General features: G+C 30.1%; 1 protein-coding gene across 1 annotated transcript; it reads left to right on the top strand.

The window, feature by feature from the left end:
- The first annotated feature begins 3,831 nt into the window (after nucleotides 1-3,831).
- Nucleotides 3,832-10,375, top strand: LOC123213662 (loganic acid O-methyltransferase-like). The gene is made up of 4 exons (XM_044633135.1): nucleotides 3,832-3,960; nucleotides 7,853-8,524; nucleotides 9,606-9,936; nucleotides 10,209-10,375. The coding sequence occupies exons 1-4, from the start codon at nucleotides 3,832-3,834 to the stop codon at nucleotides 10,373-10,375; spliced, it is 1,299 nt and encodes a 432-aa protein (XP_044489070.1).
- The last annotated feature ends 555 nt before the right edge of the window (nucleotides 10,376-10,930 follow it).

Below are 10,930 nucleotides of genomic sequence, written 5' to 3'. Positions count from 1 at the left end.
CTTATTTTGGTTTTATATATTTAAAGTCGTACATAGACTAATAATAATATTTAATACTGTTATATTGTCAAATTCTAATTAACACACACACACACACACACACATAGCACATCAATGAACATAAACTTTATTGTCTCTTTTCTTAGGGTTGGGAAATGAACTTCAATAATTTTCTACGAGAATGATTGGGTTGTTGAGATCTTGAACAAAGTTTCATTCAATTAATCAAACGTCTATTTGGTACTGTGCATTAGTCTAGTAGTATATATGTACAAAATGTTTTAAAAATGTGAAATAATTCTAATTAGTGAAGTTCATGTTAGGGCACATGTAAGGTAAACTTCAATCACATTTTTAACTGGTGCCTACAGTGGGAGGCAAATTTTGACGTGTATAGGGTCTAAGTAGTGTGGGGGTAAATTAAGAGCATCTTTACCTATTGATTAATATAATTAAGAGCTAATTGTCACAATATTATTACCTAAGAATTAGGTAAATTGATAAATAATATTGTATATATAAATAAATCTTATTAATTCATCTATCTATTTAATCAAAAGTGGTATTGTATAATTAGATAATTCAAAAAAAAAAAATCACATTACCCAATTAAATATTACCATATTAGTTTGTATAAATAAATTAGTCAAATCTTTTTGGATATATAATTTTATCCAAAATCTAAGGTTTTATCTTAGTAGTAGTACTGCAGGAGGTTATTTACAAAATACTGCTTGTTTTTTCTTTTAATCTAGGTTTCTTTTCTTTTAATTTTATAGTCATGGAAGGAGAAGAGCTTCGAATATTTACATTAAACTTCATAGATTTTTATTTTTTCTTTTCAGGTTTTCAGCATTTATTTGATATTTTTTAAAATTTTAATATACAAGTTAAGAGTGAAAACAAGACTTTTCTTTTAATTCAACCCTCCATTTTTTGAGTTAAAGTTTAGAGAAACAGTTATTACAATGAAATGAAATCGTTATTTTAACTGATAGCTTCCCTAAGCTCAGGGGAAAAAGTTGTATATGGGAAAAGTCCCATATATTTTATTTTGGTGGAGGCATATACATATGAAAGACAAAATCTGTAATCAATTAATTGCTAGAACACAAAATTCATAATGTACATTTCAATTGAGAAAAAATATCAATTTATATGCAACACTTAAAATATAAGAATTCTTTTTAGAAGAAAGTCTAAACACACAAATGGAAAGAGTAAAACTAGGTATACTAACACCATCTATGGATAATACAAAATGATAAACATGAGTCAAGAGTCTAGAATATATATTTCTACAGAAAAATAAATTCCATAGAAAAGGATTTCAGTTTTACAAAATGATACTGAATTTCATTCTCAAGAATAAATTTGAAGTTACATTTTTTTATGTATGCAGTTAGAAATCTAGACCACCAGATTAGTTTATGTTTTTAGAGGAAGAAGATGATCAGAGAAGTTCATGGAACTCTGTCAATCAGTAAGTAGCAAGTGGCGAATAGTATAACATGTCAACAACAATATGTAGCGATAGCCGAATAACCTGTCAACATTGGATAATAAGTAGTTTGTCAATCAACAGATGGTTCAACATCAGGTAGCAGTCCTTATAAACTTCTGTAATCATCTTAGTTCAATCTTCTGCTTCATGAACGGTTGCTCATAGCGATTTCATGTTACTGAACAAATAAAAAAGTTTGGAACTTGATTCTTGTTGGGCAGTCGCTCAACCTCAACCCTCGGTTTCTCTATTAATTAATTAGCTTGACCATTATGGTCACACTTTAATTAAATCTTAATAAATAAAATTTTAAGTTCTATGATAACTTGCTGCCAAATATTCTATATCCCACTGATATTAATTCATATAGTTTTTTGATCATTTTGCAACTCTTTCACTGCCAGCTGGATTAGCTGAAAATTTCCAATGCTTCTAGGTCTATTTGCATAAATAATCTTTATATTATCTCCCATTATTCTCCTCATCATCGGATTAATTTAGTGGTCAACATTGCATTAACTTTTGTCTTAGTGGCTTAAGGAATCCGGGACCATATATATAAGTAGTTATATATTGTACCATATAAACCTTAGAATTAGTACATTGCCCGTCTAAATTATTCTGATTAATCCCATGAGCTTTTCCATTTTATGGAGCTGCTGATCTAATAGCATCAACTGTTCATATGAATAAGTTGTATAGGGAGGTGGTGCCTATACAACTTAGTTCATTTTTTTAATCGGTAGAGTGGGGTTCAAGAGATTCATTATTTAGTTAATGTTGATTAATTAATCGAGAGTTCATGAAGTACTTATTTGCCACTAATTGAGAGTTCATGAAGTATTATTTTCTGCATTCAATATTCATCCGAAAAAGAACAACTTTTGGTTGATCCAGAATATGTATTCATTAAGAAATTACGTTATAAAATTTACCACCCCATTTATAATACCTTTACTATCACTTGTTTAATATTTTACATTTTTATGCATAAACAAAGAATTTACCTCAACATACATGTTTTCTAGACTTTTCTCTTTAATTTTGAATGGTATTTTGATTTTTTATGCCTTTACCTTGCTTTAATATCTCACTCTATGTCTATGCAATACTTTATGTATTTGAAACCAAAACTTATGCAACATGTATTTGTATTACGAAAGATCATTAATCAAATATGCATAAAAAAAAAATAGAGAATAACTAAACATGATCATTAATCAAATATGCATAAAAAAAAAATAGAGAATAACTAAACAAAGTAAGTTGACATTGGAATTATTAATTACAGCATAACATATTATTTATATATATGTTCTATGATTGAATATTAGCTAAGCCATCAAGGCATATATATGTAATTTGAGCTATGTGGTGTATAAATATATAAATATATTAGAGACTAGCTATAGTATTTATTCTAATAGGTGGAGCCTAGGTCAAAAAATAAAAAAGACCTATCTATGCCTATGTGATATAAATTAAGAAAAACTAAAAGTCCCATATGTATGTATAATATTATAAGTTTAATTAGTGGAGGTACATTAATTTATATTTTGCAATTTTGACGTGAAACACCTATTATCATCTTGACTGTGGTCCTGGTTCTGAGCCATGACATCTCTGGAAAATGAAAGGAATATAGATTTATAATCAAAAGACAGCAGCAACATAACATGTAGAATACGTAGTAGTTTATTATTATTTTTTTTTTTTGCAAGTTTTAATGCAATTTGCAAAGCTTCAACGGACCACAAGAAGCTAGCTAGCTATTTGCACCCACGATGTAACAGAACAACACTTTATTCTACATTAATTGACCTCATATACGTATATATAATATATCATAATTAATTTGCATAGTTTAAGATATTATATTATTCATTAAAATTCACTATACATGTAGCCGAAAGTCCGGTATGACACATGCAATTAGGTTATGATCTTGATCTTCAACAATTTGTAATGTCAAGTCCATTTGTTGTTTAGCGAAAAAAAAAAAAAAAAACATTTCGTGAAAAATTTTGAATGGAAAACCCTTTCCATGCTCAACCACAAATGTATATATTTTTATTTAGTATTGATATATTTAAAACAAAGTACCAAATGGTCTATGAAGTCAGCCCTAAACAAAAAATAGTTGATCAAGATTCAAATTTTATATTGCTAGCTATATATAAATATCAAGGTAGGCATGCAGCGGTAATAATTGTACCAATGATCGATGCCTGGTTCTTGTTCTTCATATATTTTCTATAAATTGCTGAAGTTGCAAAGACCCCTTCTCACCTTAATTTGCTAGCTCTTTATTTGACCTAAAAAAAGAGATGGCAACAGAAAAATTAATCTCCAGCAAGGCTCAGGATTCTGAGATGACAACTTTGCGGGATTCATCACCAATCCAGGTGATCGGTGGACATGGCACGTACAGCTACTTCAATAACTCCACTTATCAGGTCTATTTCCTTACCTTTATTAATTAATTTACTTTAGGGTTGGATTATTTTTCTTAATATGAATGGGCAAAGTACTGAAAGTTTTAGATGATGAAGGAGATGCATGGTAAAAGAGTATGATGGTTTGCTAACAGTTCATATTTCTAAGACTTCATATCTGATGAAGATGACACAGTTTCGATCTTTACAAAGATTTAAACGCTTATATATCGGTATGGTGGGATTTTCATAACCATGGAGTTTCACTTTTAATTTAATAACACTGTTAACTGATAATTAAATTTTCAGTTATTTAGATTACTAATGGTTGACTTGCTGCTCTATAGTTTTGCCACACGGTGGCACTGCTATTATACATATACATACACACACACATATATATATATGTTAGAAATATATATTGGACTTATAAGTGTAAAAATTGAAACTCACATCATATAAAACCAATTAACTTATGTTAATATCCAATCTGCACACTTATATACCACTCATTTTACTCAAGTTTATTAGATGTGAGACTTTTTTTTTTTTAAATTTGAGTCTCCAACATCCCTGCTTAAGTGCAAACACCTAGGTTGTTAGACCTGCTTTTTGACTTAGTCAATTTTTGGCTGGCTGGGTTGTCACTTGTATCTAAGAACACTTTAAGCTGTTAGACTTGTCGTTTGACTCTTGCTCTGATACCATATCGAAAATACATATTAGACTCATAAATGTGAAGATGCAAACCCACATTATACAAAACCAATTAGTTTATGTTAAGATCCAACCCACACACTCATATACCACTTATTTTACTCAAGTTTTTTATATGTGAGACTCTCTTTCTTTTTTTTTTATTTGAGTCTCCAACACCCTCGCTCAAATACAATCACCTAGGTTGTTAGACTGATCGTTTTGACTCAGTTGGTTTTTGTCTAGGTGTGTTGTCATTTGTATCCAGGAACACTTTAAGCTGTTAGACCTGTCGTTTGACTCGTGCTCTGATACCATGTCAAAAATATATATTGGACTTACAAGTGTGAAGATTGAAACTCATATCACACAAAATCAATTGGCTTGTGTTAAGGTCCAATCCACACACTTATATACTACTCATTTTATTCAAGTTTATTAGATGTGAGACTCTTTTTTTTTTTTTTATTTGAGTCTCCAACACCCTCACTTAAGTGCAAGCACTTAAGTTGTTAGACCTCCCTTTTGGCTCAACTGGTTTTTGGTTGAGTGCATTTTTACTTATATCCAGAAACACTTTAAGCTATTTGGCTTACTGTTTGACTTGTGCTCTGATACCATATCGAAAATATATAAGTATATGGATTGGACCTTAACATAAACTAATTAGTTTTGTGTGATATATGTTTCAATCTTCACACTTGTAAGTCCAATATATATTTTCAATATGATATTAGAGCACAAGCCAAACAACGAGCTTAACAGCTTAAAGTGTTTATGGATACAAGTGACAATGCACCCAGTCAAAAATCGACTGAGCCAAAATGGCGAGTTTAACAACTTAGGTGATTACACTTGAGTGAGAGTATTGGAGGCTAAAAATCTCACATCTAATAAATTAAATATAAGAGAGTGGTATATAAGTGCTGTGGATTAGAATTTAACACAAACCAATTGGTTTTGTGTAATATGAGTTTTAATTTTCACACTTGTAAGCCCAATATATATTTCAACAATACATATATATTCATCTATTTACTTTTAAGTAATATTATATTATTTGCTTTGTTTAGCCTGTGCAATTTTGTTTTTGAGTCAATCAAAAGGATTCTCTTACAAGGCCAATATATAAATGAAAAGTTGATGGATACGTCAAATATTGTCCAATTGAAACATAAAAGGGGAAAGAAACAAACCAATTTAAAGAATTTTTCTTGAGTTGATATAGAAATAATATGTAAGCTGTCATATTACTTTGAGAAATTCGGGTTCTTATTTGTTAGATATAACTTCACTAGTGACATTTTTCGCATTTAAGATGTACTACTAGTCATTAGTGTAGTATCAACCATATACGAAACTCTCTTTTGTCTTTTTTTGCTTGGAAGTTACCTTTTGGTCATTTTTCTTTTGATGAAGTTAGCGAAACTGACCCATATGCCTCTCATTTCCTCTCTCAAATTTGGTATTAATTATAGATTTGATTAACTAAAATCTAAAAAAATCAACTCAAAATCAATAAATTGAGATTCAAACATAATTTAAAAACAGATTAACTTTCAATTTTATTTAAGTTAGTTCATACTCAAATATTTGAATTGATTTAAAATTAATCTTTTTATAAAATGACATTTAATTCTTAACTTAAACTCAATTTATTCAATTTAAACCCAAGTTTAAACTTGAATAATTCAAATTGAATCTAATCTTTATTGATATATATCATCCATTCTCTATCTTAGATGTTAATCATACCATTTTATGTTATGCCTCAAGAGTATTTTGAATCTTTTTAGTGTTTCAATGGCAAAGTAAAAACCCCATCTACTAAGAATTGGTGCGACAATTCAAAATAATGCTAACAAAACAAAAAGAAATTAATATATGAAATTTTATGATTCATTGTTTTAATTGATAGTAGTCCAATTATTCGTATAATAACAATAAGTACAAACATAGATATAAATATTGACATATCATTATATAACTAAATATTATTATATCTTTAATTTAAAATTATTTAATTATATGATGATACATCAACATTTATATCTGTATTTGTACTAAGAGTTGATTTAAATTGAGTCAACTTGGTTTGAATAAGTTAAACTTTAGTTAGAATTCTAGCTAAACAATTTAAATTGAATTTGACTCATTTGTCTCTCCAATAATACTATTTACATTTTTGAAGATATTATTTATCTAATTGATCAATAATATTATTTATCTTATTTATGAGCTTCCAATAATATTGTTCATTAGATTGAACAAGATGAATTTGATCTAGGTATTATCAAACCAGTTCACACTTGTTTCGGATTGAATCCACCCTTAATATTTTCCAATAGCAAGTAATGAAGTATTATTCTTTAATTAATAGACACTAAATGCTTGGATTTCGCGTAGCCTAAAGATCTTTCCGAATGACTTCTTCAATCCCTGTTTTAAAATAAATTAAGTGAAGCATACATAGAACTAAATGCTGAATTAGGTTACTTATACAACACTAATAAAAAATTTTCCCCTCCTTATTAACACATAATCATATAATTTTTAACTATGATTTAATTTTTTCATCATTTTTCCGAGTTCCTTGTTTTTGTTATATTTTCTATTGAATGAATCATTAACATATCTGGGTTTTGCCCTGAGATCGATATATATGGAGTAAAAAAAAAAAAAATCTTAATTTTTTAAATTTTATTATAAATAAATGTGTATACTTAAAAAATGAGCCTTAAAGACTAAATTTTCTTGGTATAAATAAACTCAACGGTATAAATTATACGGATTTACGGAGCCATTGCCTTGTGGAATATAATAATGGCATGCAAAGTTAGGTTATTTTCATTACCATAAAATAATGAGATGACGGCAGCAACAGTCTTGTGGATCTCCTCACAAGAATCTAACCAGTATATACCAAACAAAACAACTTCCAGCAAGGGAGAAGAATAAAAATTATGTAAATGCGCAAGTGTTACACATGCTCCCCAGTTGACTTATTCACAGTTTTTCTTTTGGATACGGGTTGACTTCTGCAATTCTCTAATGCTAGATGTTTCGTTTCATGTGTATATATATAAATCTAGACGTTTATATATATATATATATATATATATATTCTCGGTTTTCATTAGTGAACTGAATTGATCCAGTATTATTAAAGTTAGGATGTTTTGATTTGTTGGTTTTCATGGTTGGATTGATGATACAGAAACTAGCTGCAAATGTCACAAAGGAGAAAGTTGATGAAGCAATTACAAGAAAACTAGACGTGAAATCTTTATTGTCATCTTCTCCATATCCAACAAACACAATTCGCCTTGTAGATTGCGGTTGCGCAGTTGGGCCAAATACCTTCGACACTATGCAAGATTTAATAGAAACCATTAAGGAGAAGTACAAATCCCAGTGCCCTGATTCCGCAATGCCCGAATTTCAAGTGTTCTTCAACGATCAAACCTACAACGATTTCAACACTCTCTTCACCTCTCTTCCCCAAGAACGACAATACTTTGTGGCCGGAGTTCCAGGCTCTTTTCACCAACGACTGTTTCCTGAATGTTTTGTGCATGTAGTTCATGTGTCTCATGCGCTTCATTGGCTGTCTACGCCGCCAGAAGAGTTGGTGGACAGGGCTTCTGGTGCTTGGAACAAAGGCAGGATTCATTACGCGTTTGCGCCGGAAGAAGTTGTGAATGCGTATGCAAATCAATTTGCTAGAGACTTTGACAACTTTCTGAATGCTAGAGCTAAAGAGATAGTGCCTGAAGGAATTATTGTTATCAGCAATCCAAGTATCCCGGATGGAATGCCTATCTCTCAGATCGCCAATGGCTTGATGTATGATTGTATGGGTGACATCCTCAACCATATGGTAAAAGAGGTAAGTTCAATTTATTCACTTGCAAGATTAATAATACTTCATTCACTAACCAAATATAGTTAGAAATATGAATGTGTTATTATGCGGTTGATTAACTTTGAATTAAAAATAAAATATTAATCAATCATATAATAACATATTATAATTTATATGCATATAATATTTCTTACATGGGATATGATAAATTCCTACTCATCCATTAACTAGCAGGTTTTGATACTGATTATAATATCTTAAACCCAACTATTTTGGGCAAATGACTCATATCTGGTACCAGTCCTCTTTAATATTGAATGCCATTGTTAGAAAATAGTTTTAATTAATCGAATTTTTACTATAAATATTTATAAATAATTTTATAGATATATAAAAACCATTAAAATTAAAGAAAATTAAAGTATAAGTATGAGCTTAGAAGAGGCAAGCAAGTTTATCTGGTAAGTTAAAAGTCTGATGTGAGTATGAATGGAGTTCAAAGATACAAACCAAGAGATTTTCGCCACTCTCTTTTATGAGCACAACCATCGGGAGATAATAACCAAATCTTATAACATCAAAGTTGTAAGAAAATTTTTTATAATGGTTTTCAAATTGTATGTGTTATGTTAAGTGAAACTATACCTCTTTCTATTAAATATTTTTGCAAATGTTAGAAGATTTTGATGTAAAATTTGTAACTCATATTTGTTTTTAACTTGTTACAAATTTCCTTACATTTTAAAATTTATAATTCTTATATTAATTTAAATTTATTTTATTTTATGACTCTTAAAATAGTTTCTTTTTATAACTCTTACGATATAATTTCAAGGTTTTCAAATCTTTTCTAAGAAATGCAATAGTCATATCCTGATCCAACTACTAGGTAAAATGAGAATTTTTTAATGAAACCCAATAACCCTCTCTAATCATCATCCCATAGTGAGACTTCTTGGATTCATCGTGGAGACACTGGTTATAATCAACCAGGAAAAAATTGACAAAACTTGAAAGTCAGTGATATCAGTAATATAACATTCAATTTGTCAAACAAAGACTTAACATGCTGAATCATGATACAAATATAATGAAAACTTTACAGGGACTTATTTCAGAAGCCCACGTTGACACCTTCAACTTACCAGTATATTCTTGCCCTCTTGGAGAATTCACAGCACTGATAGAAAGAAATGGCAATTTCAGCATCGAGGCGATTGGATTAACAAACCCATCACCCTGGTTGGAAGGTCGAATAAATATGCCAGAATTTGTAAAGCATATAAGGGCTGCATTTGAGGGGATGTTTAGCAAACATTTCCCCTTGGAGATCTGCGAAGAAATGTACAGACGATTAGTCGAAAGGCTTGAAGAGATTAATGACGAGATGACTGCATGTTACAGAGATGGTATTCAATTATATGCTGTGCTTCAACGTACAAGATTCAAGCTTTCAAGCTTGTCCAAAGATAATCTGAGCTGAAGAAGATTTAGTGTGTGATCGATGTGTGACTCTTGGACTTTGTAAAAAGTTTGATTGCCTGGATAAAAAAAACAACAAACAAGATGAGATTAAGAAGTATTTTCTTGTTTATTTGAGAAATATCTATATGCATATAGTATCATATATGTGACATCTAAGATGATTCAGATTGCTGAAATTCTCAGCAGATACTCAATGCAGGTTTTTTTTGCTTTCTCGATGCAGCAACTATTAGGGACACATTAGTGGCAATTCTTAACTCCAGTGATGAATACAAGAAGTGGGCAAAATTTTTTGCATCTATGAGAATGACAGATCTGTCTTGCAGCACAGGGTGGAGCAGTCAGCTAGCTCTGAACGCTGACACTAAAGCTTTGAAGGAAGCTTTCTAGATTCCAGTGGATTTAAGTGACGTTGCTGAGACTAAAGTTGCTTAATCTTTATCGTACTGGGAGGCTCGCACATTTGCTTTAGATCCTATTCCGAGGTGAATCTCAAATGATAGTCAATAAGGGAATTTGCCTGTGTATATTTATTTTTATAAATATAATCTGGTGTCACATTTTTGTATTTGTATGTGATGGGGGAGAACTAGCATTTTCCATTCTTTTTTATTCCCCAAGACACTTTTCCACCGTTGAACTTTAAATTGACACTTTTCTACATTTTGTTAGGTTCTGTGAGCGAACTTTATTAATTTTTACAGTAGATATATTAAAAAAAAAAAGACTCCTTATTACTTTCAATAGATACCAAACCTAAATAACTTTATTTTCACAATTTTATTAAATATATTTTGTCACTTAATAGCAATTCAAAGAAATCTTGTAACTTTTTTGAAAAGTCTAAAATGCACATAATTTTTTAAAGATGGGATTTCCCTAACAAATCTGTTAAATTTGTAGGGATAAATTTTTCAGGGTTTAAATTTTTCCAGTAACAGCCCA

This window comes from Mangifera indica, chromosome 4 (assembly GCF_011075055.1).
Source record: "Mangifera indica cultivar Alphonso chromosome 4, CATAS_Mindica_2.1, whole genome shotgun sequence".
Lineage (NCBI taxonomy): Eukaryota > Viridiplantae > Streptophyta > Magnoliopsida > Sapindales > Anacardiaceae > Mangifera > Mangifera indica.
This window is presented reverse-complemented; position numbering and strand designations above follow the sequence as displayed.

What these genes read in the sequence shown, in the direction of transcription:
- LOC123213662 (XM_044633135.1), top strand. Translation starts at nt 3,832, where the DNA reads ATGGCAACAGAAAAATTAATCTCCAGCAAGGCTCAGGATTCTGAGATG. An exon ending in TCAATAACTCCACTTATCAG is followed by an intron (nt 3,961 to 7,852) that starts GTCTATTTCCTT and finishes TTGATGATACAG; the next exon opens with AAACTAGCTGCAAATGTCAC. An exon ending in TCAACCATATGGTAAAAGAG is followed by an intron (nt 8,525 to 9,605) that starts GTAAGTTCAATT and finishes AAAACTTTACAG; the next exon opens with GGACTTATTTCAGAAGCCCA.